Source organism: Xyrauchen texanus, chromosome 37 (genome assembly GCF_025860055.1).
Source record: "Xyrauchen texanus isolate HMW12.3.18 chromosome 37, RBS_HiC_50CHRs, whole genome shotgun sequence".
Classification (NCBI taxonomy): domain Eukaryota; kingdom Metazoa; phylum Chordata; class Actinopteri; order Cypriniformes; family Catostomidae; genus Xyrauchen; species Xyrauchen texanus.
In genome coordinates, this window is record NC_068312.1 from 8,217,346 (window position 1) to 8,240,537 (window position 23,192).

The 23,192-nt window shown below is 39.1% G+C and overlaps 2 protein-coding genes and 1 pseudogene across 5 annotated transcripts; 1 reads left to right on the top strand and 2 right to left on the bottom strand.

Annotated features, from left to right (window-relative positions):
- The first annotated feature begins 617 nt into the window (after nucleotides 1-617).
- LOC127630665 (syntaphilin-like) lies at nucleotides 618-8,388 on the top strand. 4 transcript variants are annotated; one of them, XM_052108304.1, is made up of 5 exons: nucleotides 618-778; nucleotides 2,756-2,879; nucleotides 3,694-3,822; nucleotides 5,078-5,227; nucleotides 5,981-8,388. In XM_052108304.1, the coding sequence occupies exons 2-5, from the start codon at nucleotides 2,836-2,838 to the stop codon at nucleotides 7,272-7,274; spliced, it is 1,617 nt and encodes a 538-aa protein (XP_051964264.1). In that variant the 5' UTR covers nucleotides 618-778; nucleotides 2,756-2,835; the 3' UTR covers nucleotides 7,275-8,388. The 4 variants fall into 4 exon arrangements, with proteins under 4 accessions (XP_051964264.1, XP_051964265.1, XP_051964267.1 ...); XM_052108305.1 differs by having other exon boundaries at nucleotides 3,694-3,753; XM_052108307.1 differs by lacking the exon at nucleotides 3,694-3,822.
- Nucleotides 8,389-8,525: 137 nt separating this feature from the next.
- Nucleotides 8,526-12,001, bottom strand: LOC127630668 (peptidyl-prolyl cis-trans isomerase FKBP1A-like). The gene is made up of 5 exons (XM_052108309.1): nucleotides 11,882-12,001; nucleotides 11,639-11,686; nucleotides 9,668-9,780; nucleotides 9,238-9,412; nucleotides 8,526-8,874 (listed from the first exon to the last, which is right to left on the bottom strand). Exons 1-4 carry the CDS (start codon nucleotides 11,916-11,918, stop codon nucleotides 9,284-9,286), a joined length of 327 nt encoding a protein of 108 aa, XP_051964269.1. The 5' UTR covers nucleotides 11,919-12,001; the 3' UTR covers nucleotides 8,526-8,874; nucleotides 9,238-9,283.
- Nucleotides 12,002-14,431: 2,430 nt separating this feature from the next.
- Nucleotides 14,432-22,963, bottom strand: LOC127631265 (sodium-dependent lysophosphatidylcholine symporter 1-like; annotated as a pseudogene).
- Between the last annotated feature and the right edge of the window lie 229 nt (nucleotides 22,964-23,192).

Here is a 23,192-nt window from a genome sequence, read left to right on the forward strand (position 1 = left end):
GTTTCATAAGCAGTTTTATGTATTTGTTGTTATTATTATGAACTGTGTTTTGTTTTCATCCTTTGCTTGAGGTATGTGAATAGTTTACTATTACTAAAGTGTGAATATTTACTTTAAAAATAACTAAATATATAGAATAAATAATTATTGCAAAGCTCTGTGCATTTTTTCATAATATTACAGTTCATATTTAAGTACTTCAGGCAGAAAGAAAGAAAAGAAAGTCTTAAAAATGGGGATCAAGATTTTCATTTTGACATTCACATTACTATCGTTTTATTTAAATGATAGTAATGTCTGAGCCCGCCACAGAATTAAAACAAAAACTAAAGCGCTAGTTCTGAATTTCAAAATTGTGATATATTCTTCACAGTTGTGAGAAATTAACTTGCAATTGTGGGATTTAAATTGCAATTGCTAGAACATATTATTTATTTATTCTTGATTTTAAGGTATTGTGACCTGGACATGTTCTTGACGGATTTCGTTACATTGACCAGCCTATGATTTTGTAAAACTCGCAGACTTGTGAACCTTTCCTAACTTGTTTTTGTGATCTCTGTCCCTTTAAGACTCGCCGTCGCAACATCACGCAGATGCATCATCTTTGTGTTTCTGCAGGGCTCGTGCGCGCTCTCATCAGCTGCGTCCGTCCTTCTATCGACGAGCGCAAAATGACGCCGCGCGCCTCACCGCCCCGCGCTCAGGGCACAGCTAACATCCATGAACAAATTTCACTGGGATATTGCAATGGAGATTTGACGCAAAACCACTGGCTGTAAGTGAATCTCCTCCCTGTTGCATTACATCTCTCGACTGTACAGTTATGATTTATGCACATAGTGAATTATAGTAATGATGCCTTAGTAATTAATTTCTCTGATAGCGCAGTACAGTTCCTATATTGTGTTAATTACATAATACAGTTTCATCACAAAGCCAAATAGTGTTTTGGCTGACATCAGATGCTGTTACATAACAGTAACAGGCCAGTCTGTACCCTTTGCTACACAGGGACGGATTACCTGCAACATATTGAGTGTGGTAACGTCAAACCATGGTCCCACAAGTTGTGCACCTAGGGATGTAGTTTTAAAAACTTTTAAAAATATCAAATTAAATGTTAAACAATGTAATTTATTTGAATGTTAATGGGAAAAGCTATTGCAATAGGTGTATATTGAGAAGTGATTCATTAATACAATATAATTATTTTGTGGTTAATTTCTGCAGCTGCAATAGAATATAATTTTTTTATTTGAATTGAGTTTTTATTCATGACATTACTTGAGATACAGAGTTATATGTGTGTAATACTGTCTCTACTAATGTTAACAGTGCCACAGAATTTGTTGCATACTGGCCTGAATTGATGCTCTCAGGAGCTAGTCTCTTATGTACAGCCAGATTGCAACTGAGATCTTTTTTTTTTTCTTTCTCCCCTTTTCGGAATGCCCAATTCCCAATGCGCTGTAAATCCTCGTGGTGGCATAGTGACTCGCCTCAATCCGGGTGGTGGAGGACAAATCATGGTTGCCTCTGTGTCTGAGACCATCCATCCAGGCTGGAGTCATTCAGCATGCCCTGGTTTCGAACTCACGACTCCAGGGGTGGTAGTCAGCGTCTTTACTCACTGAGCTACCATGCCCAACTTCAATTGAAATCTTGAAAATCATCCACATAATCCTAATTTATTAATGTACAGAAAATCAGTTTAAATGGATGTAGAATGTTATTTTATTAAACAGAATGGGGAGCCAAATATATTTATATATTGATTTATCCCATACACAGCATTAATATCAAAACCACCTGATCATTATGTCAGTAAAGACGTTTCGGTGACAGAGCAAACCAGAAATGGGTTAAAAAACACACACACACAATTAGCATGTCATTGTACACTGTGGGCAGAAACTATAAATTTTCTGAGCTCTAGAATCAGCTAAATATAAATGTATTACCCACTAATGAGAAATTGAAAGAACTGGTTTCATAACAGGTGCAAAAGGCAACACCTCACTGATGCACAAACAGGAAAATCTTGGACACAGTTAGGATTAAATTTTCTGAGCACTTTCAGCAAATATGCATTCAAAATAATCTAAAAACCTGTAAATCTGGTTTCGACTTGGCCGTCTGTATTACTTAAGTCATATCCACACACCCTCATTCAATGATGTCACCATCTCATGCACTGGAGAGACAATTCGTGTTTCTGTGAGTGTTTGAACAGCTCAGTGCAAAACTGTGAAATAATCTGTCAGCTGGTGTGTTTGTCTAGTTACGTTTTTTATTGTTCTGACTGCTTAATAAATGGAAAGTGTTTATTCTCCATGTGACAGAAGCCCAGCCAGAATGAAATGCTCTCTGTAATATTTGTTCCTGTCCTGTTCAGCATCTATGGTCACTTAATATTTTCTGGCATATATTATTTTGGATTCAGTAATATAATAGGATGCAAAGCTATCCTATGCAAAACAAAGCTGTTTCAAAATAAACACTTGACTTAGTGGCTCAGTTTGACTAATGAGATGTTTGGCAGAATGTTCATGCTGCTCTTTCCATACAATGAAAGTGAATGGGGACAGGTGCTAGCTAACTCTAAAAAAAAATACCAAAAAAGTGCCATAAAAGTAGTCAGTTAAAAATTATGATCACATAATTTTTATATTTAGGTGAACTCTTACTTTCTTTCTGGCACTGTTCATATTTAATATTCTGTGTTATGTGTCTGTGTTTGTGTGACTTACAGTGATCTGTCCTGAGGGATTCTTGTAACTGGTGTTATAAGGTGTTACAGTGTAGACAGAGGGTGAAAGGCTGTCTTTGCCCATGTCCCTCCCAGCTAAGAGAAGGTCATCTGCTGGTTCTCGCAGGTAATGCTACCCTTCTCTAACATGTTCCTGAGTGAACAACATTAATCGTTTTTGAATACTTTCATTAAAAGTGGTGTTTGCTAAGGCAAGCTGTGCCATTACTATGTGATTTAAATAAACCACTAATCCCAAATATTCCACTTTGCAACATCACCATTTGTGCTACGGGCATAAATTATACCATAAATCATATGGTTCTTTTAGGACAGGTTTGCTATTACTTTCTAAAGAATCAGAATTCCGATTTTCTTTCATTTGGGTGATAAAATGGGCAAAAAAATCCCATAGACTTTCATTGAAGGAGGAATCCGTGCCATATCTGGGGACCAGAATATCATAGAGACTGGAAGGTGGGCTCTTATGACTTGGGCCAGTACACAACCACTTAGAACCTAGGGGTTCCTGTAGCTGAAATGGCAGAGCCTGGGTTCGATTCACAGGGAACACACCTTGAAAGAATTGTAAGTCTTGCAAAATGCATGAATGTAAATAGAGAACCCTCTTGAAACTGCTTAGCAATTCCCTAGACACCATCCAGAACACCCTTGCAACCGCTTAGCAATGCCCTAGTAACCACCTAAAAAAACCCTAACATTGTGGTGGTGAGTTTGGCATGGGAAAGTACCACTCACATTTTCTTCAGAAAATTTTTAAAGATGTTGTTATGACATTGTATTAGATTCATTGTCATAAGTTTGAACTGTTGTAAGAGGCACCCAGTTTTACAGCATAACAAGTTGAGTTTGCAAGGTTTCACTGTGACAGCATGTTTGATATGACCCTCAGAGCTCAGCTGTCACTGTGTGTGTCATAGAAAGCCTACGGCCCCAAGCAGCACTCAACACTCCCATGGAGGCTTGTCTGTCCGTAGCAGGTACTCAACAACATCCTGCATGTGCACAGAGAGCAATACTGTTTCACGCTCCAACCCAGCCACTCCACAGTGAGCAGCTCACACACACACAAAGGCCAATGAGATTTGTCTTCCATCAGGGCTGTGTTCCAGATTTTGTACAGTGGCAAAAAGTGCAGTATAAATATAGAATTAATGAAGCAGACTTGACAAAATGTCCATTAACAAGCAAAGTGTCATTTTCTTGTGCCCTAATCTGATATTCAGAAGTTCAGAAATACCAATGTGATTACATTAAAAGGGTTATATCACCTGAAATTGAAAATTATGTCATCATTTACTCACCCTTATATCATATGGCCTACATTTTTTGAACACATGAGAAGTTTAGCAGAATGTTAACACTGCTGTCTTCCATACGTTGAAAGTATACAGTGACCAGGGGTTGTCGAGGTACAAAAATGTCAAAAAGCACTATAAAAGTAGTCCATATGCCCACATTAGACCCTATTAGAACTCATGAGACCACATTAAAACTCATTAGACCTCATCAGACACCTTAGAGAACATATCAGTTCCCATAGAAACCACATCAGACCCCATTGAATTTCATCAGACCCCTAGAGAATGCACATCATAACACATTAGACCCCATTAGACCTCATCAGACCCCATTTAACCTAATCATACCATATTAGACCTCATCAGACACTTGAGACCACATTAAACCTCATCAGAGCCCTTGAGACCACATCAGACCTCCCCAGAGGCCACATAAAACCTCATCATACACATTAGAACACACTGACCTCATCAGACCCCATTTGACCTAATCATACCATATTATACCCCATCAGACGTTTGAGACCATATCAAAACACATTATACCTCATCAGACCTCTTGAGACTACATCAGACCCCCCTAGAGACCGCATTAACACCACATGAAACCTCTTCCGACCCTCAGACTATTACATTAGGCCGTATGAGATCAAACTTCGATAACTATCATATGGCTTCAAAAGACTGTTAATATTGCTCGTGTCATTTAGACAACTTGTATGATGCGTTTTTGGAGGTTGTCAGCCCCAGTCCCCATTCACTTTCATTGAAAGGAAAAGAGCAGTCAGGACATTCTACAAAACATATAATTTTGTATTCCATGGAAGAACAAAAGTCATATAAGATTTGAAACAAAACATGGCTGAATAAAAGATGACAGCTCTTTATTCTGTTAATGCTCAGTTTTTCATGTTACTCTCTTGGCCTTATCAGTCACAAAACCTTTTGAGCTCATGTTGTTCACTAGGGCCTCTATTATTTCTTGCCTCCATTTCTGACCCAGACGACAGGTGAAGTATGAAGCCTGTGGTGAAAATCACGGGATCCGTCCACCTACCCCTGAGCAGTATCTCACCCCACTGCAGCAGAAGGAAGTCTGTATTCGTCATTTACGAGCTCGGCTGAAAGAGAATGTGGAGAGGCTTCAGGACCAGTTAGTAATGCTTTTGTGTCTCAGCAATGCTATAGTGCAGTTTTATTGCTTCCTGCCATTCTTGTGCATAAGATCACATCCTGAATATCATAAAAGCACATACAGTATACTTACCATTCATCAACAGTAAAATCTTTAGTGTTTCTGAATAGTTTTGCATGTAAAACTAGGAATGCAAAATATATTGATTTCCATATTGTTATTGGCCATTGGCCAATACTCAATATTTATTAATATTATTATCATCAGTCTGATTAAAGTAATAGTTTAATATTTTAACAATTTAATATTCTCTTATCAGTTATCACCCTTACTTGTATGACTTTCTTTATTCTGCTGAATTCAAACAAAAATATAATAGATATATGATGTGAATATACAGTCTCCATACAATACAAGTCAATGGGGTCCAACACTTCCAAGCTCCAAAAAGGACGTACAGGTAGCATAACGGTAACACATACGACTCCAGTGGTTTAATCAATGTTTTCTGAATCAATACTATCAGTTTTGGGTGAGAAGAGACCAAAATATACCTTTTTCACTATAAATCTTGCCACCTGCAGTCTCCTAGGCATTTATAAAAAAATGTAGATTGGATTTTTAAAGTGAAAGACCAAAATCGGAATAGATTTTACATAACATTGATCATCATAATGGTTATTGGCCATAACATAAAAATAATTACTGGCTATCGGTATAGCTAAAAAAGTTTATATCATTGCATCCTATATGTTTTTGTTATCATGGCAGAGACTCTGAGATCGAGGATTTACGGATGCGGCTGACTCAGATGCAGGAGGACTGGGTCGAGGAGGAATGTCATCGCATTGAGGCCCAGCTGGCCTTAAAAGAGGCACGGAAAGAGATCCAGCAGCTTCAGCAGGCTGTGGAAACCGTACAGTCAAATCTAGGGGTCAATGAGTCAGATCAACAGGAGTGCAAGTCTGAAGCTCTGGGTGTATGTAGGGTACGGCCACGATTTGGGGCATCTAGGTCTTGTGGCTGCTCTCCGGCCCATACCATGAGTCGCAGTGCCACCTTTACCAGATTGAGTAGTGAGACATCACCTGGCACCACCGACCGTAACGGAAACGTACCTTCTGACCGATACATTCCCGCCAACAGAGGGGCGATGACGTTACCAAGAGGTGATGGGCGCACTCATCTCCTTTTAGAAGCAGCTCGACTGTCTGAGCAAGTCCCACACTCAACGCTATGCTCTGCTTTGTCAAGCTCCTCTACTTGCGAGAGGTTGTGTATCGGAGAGACAGTGTTGCCCGTTAGTCCATCTTGCCATGCTGTGAACAACTGCAGCTGTGGTCCACACGCCTACCTCCCTCACCACCATCTATTTTTGCATCTCCCACAGGAGGAAGCACCTCCTCAACCGACCCCACCAACAGCGCCAACTAGTGCATCGGAGGTCGATAAGCCAGGCTTCCGATCACAGGCATGCAGCCCCACCATAACCTGGATCTCTGAAGGAGGTGGAGGCGAGGATCTGAGCGTCATCACTTCAGCAACCTGCACACAGGGCGTTACCCTAGCTAAGCCACAGATGTTTTCACAATCTTCCACCGCTACTTCCCCGGCTCAGATGTCTTACATCACTGAACCTTTGCCGCTAGACAACACCGTTGAATTTACATCATCAACAACGACACCTACGGTGTTGACCAAGTCTCAGGTTCAGCAACCTTGTCCCAGGGTGTCTCTACCTTTAGAGTTGCCGCCACAGGAGGCGATTATAGTAAAGGTCAGTGATGAAGATGGAATGGGTGGCGTTTGTGCCACAAATGAGGCAGAATCAGCTTCCCCTGAGAGGAGTCACTGGAGCCGTTACTTCCTGATTGACCTGCTAGCGGTGGCTGTACCTTTTGTTCCTACACTGGCATGGTTTTGCCGAGGAGCACGGAATGAAGATATGCCCATGTACAACATGGGCTCCCTGCTGCGTGGCTGCTGTGCCGTTGCGCTGCACTCTCTAAGAAGAGTCGGCAGGGGCTGTAGTCCTTCAGGAACAGGCAGAGCGACCCCTATCTAAACAATTTTGCATTACGGTACCATCAAAAACTTTTAATTTTGTCCTTAATCTTCCCAGCTAGGTAACAGTTTTGAACCAAATAGGCCTAAGTCCATCACACTTAGGTTGTCCTTTAAGGCCCCTCTTGTCTGCTTTATTTCCTCCCATTCCAGGCTGAAACTGAGCAGCCAGTACATACACAAAAATAGCTGCAAACAGCAATAAGCAGAATCCAAGTTGACCAGAGAATCAGCACAAAAAAATTAAACTAAACTATATTTCAGTACAGTTATATGAGAGACTTAAATCTAACACAGCTATGTAGAAAATCGGTTGCTTGTGACAACTGTCAGTTAATGTATACAAATAAGTGGTCATAATATATATATATGTGACTGCAGAATGCTATGATTGACCAATCACAATTATTTATTCCAGATAGCTATATAAAAAGGGTATATAATTGTCTGTTTCAGGAAATTACAACTAAAAACTACACTCTCTGCATGTAACTCGGTGTTACATAGACATCATGGGTGCAGAAAGCAGATTTGTTCTTTACATTCTACTTATGCAACCTCCATGTATATCCATCCCATTTAATTACAAAATTTGGTACATTTTCACCATATATAGTTATAGCTGCTTAAGAGAGGACTAATAACGCTTAATAATTCATACATTTGTAAAGCTAAGCCTCCGTTTATTTGAGGTAGCGCTGAAGTATCTAAAAAAAATGGGTAATCATGGCTTTGCTGTAGATTATTGTAGGGGCTGGTTAGAATGCATGTTAACACAATAATTCCTAGTAGTTACCAACATTAAAGGTATAGCTTATATTTATTTTTGGAAAAACCTTCATATAAGTGCATCACCACAAAATATGACCATGAATTTAGAACCTGTCAACATTTGACTCTGATTGTCCATTTTGATTGTTTGATTCAGTTTCCCATTGAAAATAAAGTGTTTCACTGAGACTACAAACTTTGGTTGCGCTGATTTTATTATCTTTATTTAGAGTGTCCTATCCAGGTATAACACAATTATCCAGTGTGGGACTTTGATCAATTAGATTTTACTGTAGGCATTCGTCATGATCATGGCTGGTTTAGACAATCTCGGAATAGGTAGCTTTTATTGCTTCGTTGTGTCATGCCTGATTAGGACACGGTTTAACAGTTTGTTCACAATTATAAGTATATACTTGCAAACATACTATTCCAGTTTGGTTTTGTTAAACCAGTTAATCAAATCAACACAGAGACCAACTTTGTGTTTTTATAAACAATTTATTTTCAAGTAGTTTATTGTTTTATATTTAAACAGATTTCCCCACCAGAGTACTTATTACCAGCTCAGCCAAAACCCTGTTGCTGTGGTCGCATTTACAACACCGAAATCAATACAAAGACAGGAGGAAAGGAAATAAAAAGAAACTTGTTTCATAGTGAACGTCCGATGATTGAGGGAATACCAGTAAGTATGACAAGTGGGAAAGAAATAAAAAGGAAACAAAATATACAAATGTATAGCAGAGCTAAGCGAAGTGGTATGGCTATTAACACTAGCCCCTTTTGAGGATCACATGCATGAAGCAATGTTCCTTAAAAAGGTTGACCTGGAAGAAAGCAAAGAGAGAGGTGCAATTAACAACAGCACAGTTTTCCTCAAAAGGTCATCAATAGCGATTACAACATTTAATCTAAGAGCCTGTTAAATAAACTCCAAAGAATGTTTAAGCTCTTGCTAGACCAGGACTAGAATAATCTCCTTTTAAGGATTATCTGGGAGTTATTAAAGATATCCATGCATGTGCTGGACCAGAATATACAATGATTAGAAAGTGTTCTGACAGGTCAAATCAGTGTTGACATGGACAAAACCATTAAAGATAAATCATTCTACATTCATAAAGTACAGTATTACTTATAAAGGACAACAAGTAACCTGAAACAGAATTGTGGGAAAACCTTGCACTTACCCTGAAAGAATGAATAGGGAATAACCTGAGTCCAATTGTGGGTGCTTTATTCCAAGCCAAGCAGCTCCACGTCAAATATGAGGGTGGCATTGGGAGGAATGATGCCTGGGTGGCCCTTGCTCCCGTAAGCAAAGTCCGGAGTGCAAGTCAGCTTGGCACGCTGCCCCACACTCATCTGTTATAAGGGGAAGAGGCCATTTTGACATTAAGTCCCAAAATAAACAATGAATGGAGGTTAAAGGAGTGACATGGTTGTGAGTATCACAAAGATAATGGACTGCTTGTGTGTTTTGGTCTGTTGAAGCAGAAGGGGAAATTTTCCAATTAGATAGAGACCTAATTCATGAACAGACAGTGTGCAAGATTAGATAACAGCTGAATATAGGGCAGCCAGATTAGAATTGATTTCAAAAATCAACTATTACAATACCTGGGCTACTCCTTCATCCCAGCCACGGATCACTTCCTGCTTGCCGATCTTGAATTTGAAAGGCTTTCCCCGGTCCCGGGAAGAGTCGAATTTACGTCCATCTGTCAAAGAGCCTAAGAGAAATGGGAATTACTAACATGCATAAATGATGCTGTATCAAACTATATCCATACATGATTTCAGATTCACACAAAACAAAACTGTAATTTAACACACCAGCTGAATAGTGAACCATTTTAGAAAACGCATTAAATAATCTTCCTTGGCTATTGATCATGAAAATTTAGATTCATTACAAGGGCTGTGAAAAACCTAGTGAGTTTCCAACCAATGCATTATTTTTGGGCATCATAGAAGTGTTCAAATCAAAGCATTTTTTTAAATCGTAGGTGCATTTTTTAGCATATATGAACGTTTCGAATTGTAGCGTTTGGCGCATCATATTCACATTTCAATCAAAGCGTCTTTCTGTTCACAAATGTTCGAACTGAAGCATTTTTAACATCATAGGCACGTTTTGAACATTCAAATGAAAGTATTCTGCAGCATCATATGAACATTCGAGTTCAAACCTTTGAACTACAACATTAAGCTTCATACGCGGGTGGTTCCATAAGAAACACGCTACACGCAATGTATCCTTTCACAGAAAATGTTTGATACATCTTTACGTTAGAAAATATTTACTCTCTCTCCTACCATTGTCTCACGTAGGTGCAGGGTCCACTTCATGATAGTCCGCATGCACGATATATATATATATATATATATATATATATATATATTTTTTATTTGGCACAAGTTTTACGTCAGATGCCCTTCCCGACCCCCAGTGGCTGAGGGACTCACACACATACAGGGCAATTTAGAGTCTCCAGTTCACTTAACCTGCATGTTTTTTGACTTGTGGGGGAAACCGGGGAGACATTAGAAAATGTTTACCAATGTTTTCTAAATATTTGAAAATTAGATCAAAGTTTGGTCCGTTACAGTTCGACACTTTATCCATTGTGCAAGTCATCATCAAGTAAAAGATATTACTTCCGTTGACTAAAATGTTATGTCATTTTTTCAGAGTAAAACTATTGACTATTTTTAAAGGACATTTCATCAAAAGTCAAAAACTGTAAGCCTAATAATAACACTGTAAACTAAAAACAGTGTACCATACTGAATGGTGTGATTGTGACCAATCAGCGTCCTCAGCCAGAACACGTGACAGCTGGTACTTCTTTTCTGTGTTTACGGACATGATGTCATAAGCCAGCGATTTCAGGACAAATCCATCCCGACCGCTCAAAATATAATAATTTTTATAGGATTACCTAAATGAAACCGAAGGTAAGGACATTGTTTAAATACTTAAACAATAATGGCAATTTGTTCGTTTTTAACCAAATAATATTACATGGTGCAGCTTTAAGCTTCATATAAACTTTAGAATAGAATTGTCGGCATCGTAGGGGCGTTTCAAACATATGCCCAAATGTTCAAACTGAAACACTCATAGGCACGTTCTGAACATTTAAATCAAAGCGTTGATCAGAATCATAGAACGATTTCAGAAACAGCATAATTCAACAGCATACATCCGTTCGAACTGAAGCATTTGTGAGCATATGCGGGTTTAGAATGTTCTAAAATACTGTCAACAGTCAGCTCACCGGGATTTGAAACACAGCCCATCTCGTCATATATGACGGCAAGAACCAATGTGTATTCAAAAAACCAGTAAAACAGGCCATGGTTTTCCAAACCCTTTAGCATTTGCTAGATTTGAGAGTTGTGTCTAACGCGACGATTAAAGACGGGGTAGCTGTGAAGATCAATTAAAACAGCTTACAAGATTTATACCTTTGATGAGCTGACTGCAGATGTGAAAGTGTCTGTTTATGCCGCTAATACGCTAATGCTAACCTACTGGCTAACACCCTTCACGCGATTCATCAACACGATCACTTCTTAACTTACCCACGTAGTGCACGACACAGGTCTGCCCTTTTTTAGGGAAAGTACTTCCTAAAATTCATAGAGAGAAAAACATATTAAAATCGATGTCAAATCATGTGGTCTCGAAGCTAGTGTTTAGCTAGTAGGCTAAAGCCCGTGAGAAAAAAAAATCATGCAAAAATATCGATTAAATAAACAATTTGATACATTTAAGTAGAGTGCTTTGTGAGATATTGATTTGGTTTAATATGGGAAATATTTTACCGTCTCCAGGAGTAATGGTTTCGACCTCGACTCCCATCCTGTCTGCTTGTTTTAACTCCTGAAGCTCAGCACACAAAATGCGGCGCCTCAATTCGGTAATTGTGATTGAGGGCAGAGAGCGCCTGTCTGCACCATGCACGGGCATTTACCGCCCCCAGCGGACAAACAGCGAACTACACTTACCTGCCTCAACGTCAATCCAACAGATGTTACCATGGTAACCCTAGTTTCTGTCAAAATGACAGAACAGATTGTTTCTGTATTAAAACACTGGTGTGTATTATATGCATATGGCACCACTATCATAAAAAAAAAAAAATGAAAAAGAAATGGAAAAATGAAAAATTTCAGATTCTGATATTATCTTTGTAATAAATGCTTTGTGTATTTTATAATTAGATATTAAATTTAATAATTATCATTTATAATTAAATCAGCTGATATGTTGAAGGATTATTTCACCCAAAAATGTAAATTCTCTCATGATTTACTAACCTCATACCATCTGTCATGTTTAGATGTGTTTTTGTTCATGTCTCGATTCCATGTCTTTTATTTTGAAAAGTTTAGTTACTTTTTCCATAGTCATGTGATGTTCTGTTTTCCCTCCATGTTCATGTGTCTTGCTTTCATTGGTTTATTGTTTCATTAGGTTGTTATCAGTTCTGGATTGTAATTGGTTTATGCTTATCTTGTTTAGAGTTCTGTTTGTTCATTGGCTTATGGTTCCCCATGTCCAAGTATTTAAGCCCTCATATTTGCCATTGTCCTTTGTGCTACAGAAATGTTGCTAAATAATATATTATTTTCATTAACGACTACCATTTCTCCAATACCCCCGTGGTTTTTTTTTTTTAGCCAACCTGAAGTTGATTTACAAATTCATGAGTGTTAAAAAAGGACAAATTGATATTAAGAGCTATACAATTGAATATACCAGAACAGTTTTTATGCATTTCTTCCAGTATACACAGATGGATCAAGAAATCCAGAGATGGGTCGTACTGGATCAGCATTTTATGTTCCAGAATTTAAAATGGGAAAATATGGGAGATTAACAGATGGGAATTCAGTGTATACAGCAGAATTGGTGGCAATTCAGATGGCTCTTAGTTGGGTGGATGCCACATAAAATTGTGATATGTTCAGATTCAATGGCATCACTTATAAGCCTACAAACATATCAAACAGTTAGATATGATATCTATATAGAAATATTGAATATTTTGTATAGATTAAGGCAAGCTGGAACAATAATCACATTTGTTTGGGTACCAGCACATGCTGATATACCAGGAAATGAAAGATCTGATAAAATGGCTAAAGAGTCACTTAAACTAAACATCCCTACTATTACAGTTGCATTAAGTAGGATGGAAGAAAAAAGTATCATTAAAGAAGCTTGCAACCAGAAATGGCAAAGAAATTGGAATGAATGTAAAACAGGAAGACATTTTTATAATATACATAATACTGTAAGACAAAGTATATTGACACAAAATTTAAATAGAGACAATCAGGTTATTTTAACAAGACTAAGGATGGGACATACAAAACTTAATTCTACACTTCATATTATAGGGAAACATGGTACAGGCTTATGCGAAATATGCCAAGTAAAGGAAACAGTTGAGCATGTGTTGTTATTTTGTCCTAGGTATGAACAGGAAAGGAATGAGTTAATAAGAGAGCTACAGGAAATGGGATGCAAAGAATTTACAATCAATAACATATCAAACACAAAACAAGGATCCAGGGAAATTGTAAGGTCAGTTTTAAAATTCATTAAGCATAGTGGTCTTAGGAATAAAATATAGACACCTTTTAACATACATCTAGCCTGAAATCACTTCACACTCCAGCACAGGTGGTGGCGGTATGCACCTTAAAGTTGGTATGCAACCCGCCAATAAATCCATAGAAGAAGAAGACTGTCCTTTGTCAAGTATTGTTTAGTGTAATGTTGTCCAGTCCAGTCCAGTCCATGTTTGTGTATAATAGTTTGTCCATGTTTATGTATCGTAGTTTGTCAAGTTCTGTTTTTTCTTCACTTCACGTTGGATTCTACAACTGTAAATGAACTGCGCCTTTGTTTTTACACTTCGTCATTGTCATCTGCTCCTGTGTCATTGCCTGCCAGCTACATTACACCATCCCAGTTGTGTATGACTTTCTTTCTTGAAGCTCTAAAATCCACAAGAGGCAACATAAAAGCACTCCAGATGACTCTGGTGATTAAATCCATATCTTCTGAAGCGATATGATAGATGTGGGTGAGAAACAGATCAAATTTGAAGTCCTTTTCCTTCAATTTCACTTTCTCCTCCTATTTGTGGTGATTCACATTCTTCATGCATATCACCCCCTACTGGGCAGGGAGGATAATTTATAATAAAAAATGATCATGCTTGGTTTAGTCTGTTGTAATGGTTTCGATTTATGAAATTGTATTTCCAACCTGTTACTTGAGCCACTGTCATGTTGATTTACACTTGTTTTGCAGTGTTTTCGAGGAGACAATTCTGTTGAATGTTTTGCTCTGCCGTCAGTTTTTCTTGCATTAAGATATTGCATTATTCTGGTCTTTGAACTCAAGATGAAACTCTGACTGGATACATAGGTTTGTTGAATGAGTGGTAACCTTTCCTCTTCTGAATTGGGGAGTGTGATACTGTCAGGCCTAGAAAAGCAAAAGGGGAAAAAAGCAAACAACAAATGCATTCTTAAAAACACCAGTCCATCTTGGCATGTATCATTAATCGGATACAGATGGAAAAACACTAAACCCACCAACAACATGATGGGCACAGGGGCCACAAGCAATTTCAATGCCAACACAACTCCATCTGTATGACTACATGCACCTACTCTCTAACCTGTGAAGCTTAAACAAAACACATTGCACAGTGTAAACATGTCAAGATAAGCATTTCAGACTCACTGTACATAAAAGACTGAACTATTGCAAACATGCATAAGCATGGTTTTGTTTCAGTCAATCATTCATGCCTGATACAGGCGCAAGGCCACATAAGGGCCAGAGTGGCATGAGTCCACCCAATCAAAACCGCAGGAATATAAGAACAGTTTGCAAATAAAAAGAAACCGCATTTTGTCCCATGCAAAATAGCTGACATGCAAGATTATCGTCATATTCCTGTTATAAAATAGTTTTTATTTCAAATAATATGATATGATTATGGTGAACTGAAATGCGGCCTGCTTCTTACCGAGTTGCTCATGTTCTCTGCACTGCGCAGCTCTCTAAAGTCATGCCTGCTTCCGCTTCCTGTGATTAGCAGCAAGATAATGTATCCACGCTTGGTCTCACTTAATTTTTTATTATTATTTTACATGGGAGTGTGGTAGATGTTTCTGTAGATGACATAGCAGGGTATGAAATTAGCGGGTCATTTTGCTCATCTTCTCACAACTGAGTGGCAGGTGACCTTTAAGACTTCTCAGAGTGACAAATGACAAGAAACTCTGTTAGACAAAAGTACGCACTTTTGACGAAGCACACTTGATCATATTTTGGAAAACAGAGAAAGAGAAGCCTTCGAGAAGCCTTGTGTTTAGAGGTTTATTGGTGCTCACGCAGAACACTCACCTATTCGTTATCTGGGAACAATTTGCAGTATTGCAGAATAGTGTTGTCTATGAGAACACAATATGATCTCAGACCATCTCAGTTTGTAAGGACATTGGGATGACAGAAGAATTGTCATATGGTAAATGGTCTGCACTTATATAGCGCCTTTTTAACCTTAGCGGTTACCAAAGCACTTTACACTGCGTACCATTCACACTCATAAACCAATGACGGCAGAGCTGCTATGCAAGGTGCTAGCCTGCCATTATGAGCAACTTGGGATTCAGTGTCTTCCCCAAGGATATTTCGGCATGTGGAGCCATGTGGGCCGGGAATCGAACTTCCAACCCTGCGATAAATGGCCGACCCTCTCTACCACCTGAGCCACAGCCACACCAATTCAGTAGCTACAACCTCAGAAATGGTTCTTGAACAAGAATTTCGCTTCTGCTTGTCTACTCTTTAGCCTCTATTTGAATGGAACATTCCCCAAATCTATAGGACAGCTGTTAAATAGAACATCTGATTCACTCGCTTTTTCACCAGACCTCTTATTTTACATAGACTACTAATCAAAAGAAATATTTTGTGACATTGCAGCAGCTCCACGAAGCCCAGAACATAAGCCAAAGGTGCGTTGTCAGATTAAAAAAATGTAATAATTGGGGAAAAGGCCAATGTTTGGTTTCCTGATAGCGTTGCATCTTGAGCCTTTATGATCATCTTAACTGACGTCATTCGTTATTTTACGATGAACTAACGCCTGTTTCCCAAACCAGCACGTAGATCGCTTGTTATAAAGTTGAACTTAAGTGCTTCGTTATGGGAGCTGTCCGGTCCAAAGGTGCTGATCACTTTGGCAAATATGTCCAGGTGTTTGTGTTCTCAAAATGAAAATAATGTGGAAATAGTAACAAATGGAAACGGAAACAGAATAGATGCACAAAGAACAGTATTAAAATGACGGACATCAGTACTGAACTACTCGTAGACCTTTCTAAACAGAATGAAGAGAATCTCTCATTACGTAATCACTCTAACCTCCTTTGATAAACATATTTTATTTATTTAGGCCTATTTATTTAAGTTTTAAACTGCAGGGTCACTTTACTCACATATGTCTAAAGAAATCTGTTTAATAAGATAATTTTTCTATTGCTATCTTAGATATGATAGTCAAATAAGTTCAATAAAATGTTATACTGTATTATGTGTTACGTACATTTCGATTTATCTTTAGAACTATTATGCGTGAGCATGATTATTGGGACTGACCACTGCTTTTCAATGTGTTTAAACAGGTACAGACTTTATATTTTAAATAATGTGTAATTATTCTATACCTGTCCTATATTGTTCATACATAATGATTGGCACCAGCCAAGAGAGTGGTTGTGGTGGAACATGCGTTAGCATGATTATTGGGACTGACCACCGCTTTTCAATGTGTTTAAACAGAACAAAACCCACCAAAGGTGTGAGATGAAGTCAATTGAGTGCTTTATTCAACACAATGCAGAGACAACCTCATTACAATTGCATTAATATGACATATTAATGTAAATTTCTAATAATATACTTCATAATTGTAAAAAAATATATATATATTGTTATTGTACATTGTGGTGATGGGGGCATGGTCATGAGTCTGTCTGCGGGAGAGCGGGAATGGTGTGGCTCATCAAGCTGGTTGACATGATTTCTAACAGCTGTTTTTCATTGCAGTGATAGCGGAGAGACGCCTTAAACAGCTGAACACGCCAGAAGGGAGAGAAAGAATGTGTGTGCAGCGTTGCCAACTGTTTACATTGAAGCTATTGAGTGTGTGTGCTGAAGTTTAAGTTTGTTTTTGAGAGAAAATTATTGAACTGAGTAAAAGAACCTGAAAAAGAGTACATCTGCAGCACATGAAGACATGAGAATAAAAGCCTTACTTGAATCGTGTCACTGCTCCCCGTCTCTTCCTTTTCCATACCTGAACCTGAAGGCCTGTTACATTGGTGCCGAAACCCAGGAGGGAGCAGGGATGCACTGTCGCGGTGTCCTCGCCACTGCCATCCACCAGGGGAGCAGCCGTGGCTGCCTGCCTGGGTATGGAGGGGTCGCTGCCAGCGAGAGCCAGAGGAACCGCTGCCATCCGCCAAAGAACGGGAGGAGCAGTTTCATCTACCAGGGGATGGAGGACTCACTGCCGTCTGCCGGGGAAGGAGCAAGCTGGTGTCTGCCAGAGGGCGGAGGAGCGGTTGAGGACCGGGTGACAGTGATTAAGTTCTTCTCTCACTCTCTCTCTCCCATTGTCTGTCACTTTGCCTTGCTCTGAAATGCTCCCTGTACATTTGACTTAAACATTTATTGATAGATCACCAAGCAGTAAACTCTCCATTGAAGAGAACGCTGGCCTGATTACCAGAGGTGAACAGCGCAAAGACAAATCTGGGTCTCAGCTTTTCTCACTATGGTATCAAAAACATTGTAGCTAAACTAGCTCCAACCAAAACACATATGACCATGTAGACTGGAAAGTTCTCTGACACGGTGACTATGACCACCAGAGCTGGGATGAGGAGCTGCAGAGAAAGTACACAGACAAATCAGATTCACATCTAGACCTATTGATCCCTGTAAAAATGTAAAGAGAATATATTTACAGTGGGACCAATGATGACAAGGATCCTCTCTTGCAGGATTTGAGCTGGCATCCATTTTTAAAAACTTGGGCAGATGATTGTGAATGATCTCCTAATCATCATCATCATCATCAAACAGGAAGTTACATACAGGTATGTATGTAGTCCACGCATTACGACATCCATGGAATTCTGAATCTCAGAACAATTAACTTTTTCTGCATGCTTATTGTATTTTTTACTTGATTCTCTTCTTGATAATGATAACAAAGATTATATTGTCTATTATAAACATGCAATACATGTTCAGACATACTTACCAGTATTGCTAACATGCAATATTGGAACTGAGCCCCTAAACCAGCAACATGAGTACAAAACAGTGTGAAGTTCCCCAAAGACATCTTAGAATGGACGGTAAGAGGCCAAAATCAACATAATATCCAAACAAACTCTATTTAATCATCAGTGCACGTTATTCCCAGTTCTATAACGTGTGAAGTCGCCATGTTGTTTCTGAGAGATCCAGTAACCTAGGATCAGCCATATTATGCTAACTCATTGACAAGCGGCATCTATCAGACATTTTTGCATCGGCTCCAACATGTTTACCTTCTTTTGTGGCGTAACCTGAAGCATACTGCGTCAGCAGCCTGTGAGAGCTGGGTTCAGATCCCATGTTGAAACCAGGAAGAAATCGTGTTCGAATAATCAGTGATGAGCACGACTGCATTTTTCCCATCAACATTAAAATGATTCCACTGATGGTTACGATTAGATTTGGTGTTTGGTTTCGGGGTTCAGTTTATGAAATATGCATTCCTCTTACAGCCTGCACAGCTGGAAACAACTCCCTTAACAACCCTCTTTTGGCACCCCGATATGTACATTACACCTGGAAAAATTAGCTCACATGCAAGCCCGTAGCAAGGAATTCTGGACCCCCTGACTCTATATTGGTCTGGGCCCCTTTCATTTGAAAAAAATCCTGATAAATATTTATTGTAGGCCCTTCTTGACCTGTTGAGCCAAAGACTCATAACCACTTTTCACCCCATTAGCTACGGCCCTGCTCACACGTGCCCATATGCCCAACAACAATTGCTGCTTTGGCCACTGGGGGCAGTGTTTCGGATTTCAGTAAGCACAGACCGATTTTAGCTAAGGTCAACCTACTGTTTCCAATTTCACTGTGAGATCAACCTGTTATTCCAAAGGAATAATGTTTGTCTTTGTAATCATTCATTGAAATCTAATAAATTCATTCAAATATAATAATTTTTACTTACTGGGTTACCTCAGGGATCAGTGCTTGGGCCACTTCTCTTCTCTATATATACACAACATCAATGGGACCCATTATTCAGTCACATGGTTCCTCTTACCACTTCTACGCTGATGACATGCAACTCTACTTGTCTTTCCAGCCCAACGACACCACAGTGACTGCTTGAATCTGATTGCTTAGAAAAGTAATAGTAGACCTCTCCTTAACAAACGGCATAGTTCAAGGTAGTATCATTTATGTCTGTAGCACAAACAGTGTGTGGTAATGTATAACAAAGTTTAATAGTCCAGGATAGGGGGTTGTTGAAATACTTACAGTAACTCTAAGTATGAGAAATAATAATGGTGATGCTTGCCTTAGCAACCATCAATAATTATAAATAGTAAAATGGCTGCCTGCCAAACAGTAGAACTGCACAGTATGAAGGGCTGTATTGGTGTGTAGGTGTTATAGTGTTACTGTTTAGTGTAGCACTGTGCTGTGTGGTGAAGTTGTGCTATGTGGCGGGAGCTGCTGTGTTTGTTCCACGTTCAGACAGGCCTGATCTCTGTTATACACCCACAGCTTCTGACCCTGAATCACAACTGCAATCAGCATAGAAAATGCCTCCACACTCATCCCTGACAGAGAGAAGAGGGCAAGATAGATGTGCATACATGCATGCAGGAAACAATCTGGGCAATTGTTTAGATGAACTAAAAAAGGAAAGTTCATCAAAATATTTGAATGTTTGTGAGGAGGCGAGGTCGTGGTCGAGCATTCGTCTGGGGAGAGAGGAAGCGGGGGTGGGGGGGATGGGGGGTCTGAAGTAATTTGAATATTCTATAGAGGCTTCCACATGACCGTGCCAAAAACTCAGTGCCAGTGACAACTGTTTAAAGTAATGAGGACTTGTTTAGCATCTCTTTTTGGTTTTTAGGTCACTGAGTCAAGTTAGACATAATCTGAAACTTGAAAAACACATCTTGAGAACCCTGCATTAGGCATTGCGCTCCATCCAGCTGTGTTTGAACACAAGAATGCATCCTCATCTTGTGCTGATGCTGTCAAGAAACCCTGAGCATGGTTTGTTGTCTGTATACTGAGCATTGCCTGTATAGCTGGAGATCTACTTACTGCCCCCTGCTGAAAACAGGTGGTACTTCAAGCTTGAATTGATCCGATGGAAGGAGCATTCCTTATTACAGTCTGATAACATGAATAATTGCGTAATTGTTTTTAACGCATACATTTTTATATAATTAATCACACTGAATTAATCAATCTTATCGCATTGACCGTATGATTGATCATCGGATGGATGGATGGATGGATGGATGGATGATGGAAGGATGGATGGATGGATGGATGATGGAAGGATGGATGGATGGTTGGATGAATGGATAGATAGATAGATAGATAGATAGATAGATAGATAGATAGATAGATAGATAGATAGATAGATAGATAGATAGATAGAATGATGGGTGAATGGATGGTTGGATAGATGGATGGATGGATTTATGGACAGATGGGTGGATGGATGGATGAATGGATGGTTGGATTGATGTTAGTTTGATCAGATAGAAAATACAAAACTCTGTAAATAAGAACAGGCTTACGGTCTTTGCCATGTTTCATGAATGTAGTATGAAAGCTGTAGGAGGAGTGACTTTTAGAATATTTAGTTTCAGGTATGTTTTTTCCCCCAGTTTATAGAATAATAGAATGTAACACCATGTTGTCAAGCCAACATAACTACTGCCAAACATGCTCATTTAAACATCATCGCAAGCATCCTTAGTCTTAGCATTTTTAGTCTTGGCAGTGGAATAATGGGGTATAATGCTGCAGTGAAGCAGAACGTTGAAGAATGGATGTAAGAGACGATCTTACTGTAAGCTGTGGCTGAATATCTGTATTGTTGATCTCCTGCCAGAAACATGTTGAGGGATGTATAAGAAACACTGCAGGGAGCAGAACGCTTACTTTAAAGGAGTCAGGCTAGAGTACAGCACATCAAAGATGTGTGGGGGTAGCAGTATGATGTAACAGCACTTTGACCTCAATAATGAACATAAGAGTGCTACTAATGGAAGTTGGCTGATTTGACTATTACTTAAAAAGTAATCTGGTAAGCAGTACACAGGGAAAGGAATTGGGTGGTGGTTGATGGAAGAAGGATGGTAATCATACACTCATGAAGGTCTCAATTGATGATTAGGAACCAGGGCACACTGAACGCTGAGCTCAATGCATTGTGTGGGATGAACCAGAGAAAGATGTAAGCATGAATGGCCAATGGCATTGACAGCACTGCCCTGAAACAAGAACAACCAGATTAGTCATATGATATATGAAATGTATCTTAGCAGCGTAAAGCATCCTCCTAAACGCATCTTGGTCTTATAGAATCATATTACTATACCTACATATTTTCTAAATGTTTTTTACATGGCTCATAGTACGTTATCGTAGAAGAGTCCTGGTTAAATTAACACTAGAGGCATGAAAGCAACCAAGAATTTTAATCACTTTCACTCAAATCACAAGTAAAACGGCATAAATAGTTTTTGATCTGTTCCTCACACAATGCTTTCTTTTGACATCTAAACACTTTTTCAATAGCACATGACTTGTAAAGTGATACATTTTATCATTTGCATTATAACTACATTTACAATCTTATTAGAACATGATGAAATTGCACAATAGCTCAACAGATAGTGTTGCACTTGCGATGCAAAACACCTGAGTCCTGAAGATGACACGTAAGCCGAAAGTCTCATAGATTACCAAAAAAAATGACAAAAACTGGAATGTTCCTACCATTGGAGCAATTCAAGCTTGATGAATCAACTTTATGTTTTTAGGAATATTTGGCAGTTGGGGGCATTCGGCACTCTAGCTGTATAGACAAGAAGCCTTCCACAGATCCAAGTAGGTATAGCTGCACCTTGGAGATCTCCAAACGGGGGCGCAATCTCTAAAAAAGGGCGAGGTAACTCCAGAAGGAGGTGGGGTTACTCCAGAAAGGGTTTGGGTTAGGTTAAGGGCTTTGTACATCTTTGCTGGTGGTTTGGAACTCCTTCTCCACAGATGACATGCTCTTGCGCTCGACAGCTGGACAGAACAGAATGCAAGTATATTGAGACGCGTTTTCAAACTTTCAAACTTGTTTAACTTGATACAGCGTCCAAAAACGCATCGCTTATAACTAGAGATAGAACTAAAGTGAGATTCTCCAAAAGCGTCCATCTAATGCAAGAGGAAATAGATCAACAACTTAAAATAGTGCAGATGTACTTAGGGTTATGTTCAATGAAATGGAAATCAAACAAGCAATATTTTGACTTTGAAAGACACTTTTTGTATCATCTGAAAATGCTTCACTTGTCTGGCGCAACATGACCTATCACAGTGCACATCCATTTCCACAAGCTTGAATGTCCACCAAACTACTGATTACAAACTACTGTTCCACCGGGGTGCCCCAACACATCTTCCAACACTGTGCATAATCTCTGTCACTTTTTCACTGAAAAGCGATAAAGGAAATTGTGTAATTCTCCAAAGTAATTACAGAACTCTGCCATTTTGAAATGCCAGTGACGAAGGACCCCTTGGGTTTCCAAACCCTGGCCAGCAAGTCTGGGAGAGACAGAACGGTAAGGATTGACACCTGTGAGAAATCACTTCTAACAGCTGTTATTTGCAGTGAGGTGGAGAGGAATATAAAGAGCAATCCAGTCTACTAGAGGAGAGAGAGAGGCACATGCAGGAGAGTATGTATGTCTTGTGTTGGGCTGAAAAGAAAACTTTTGT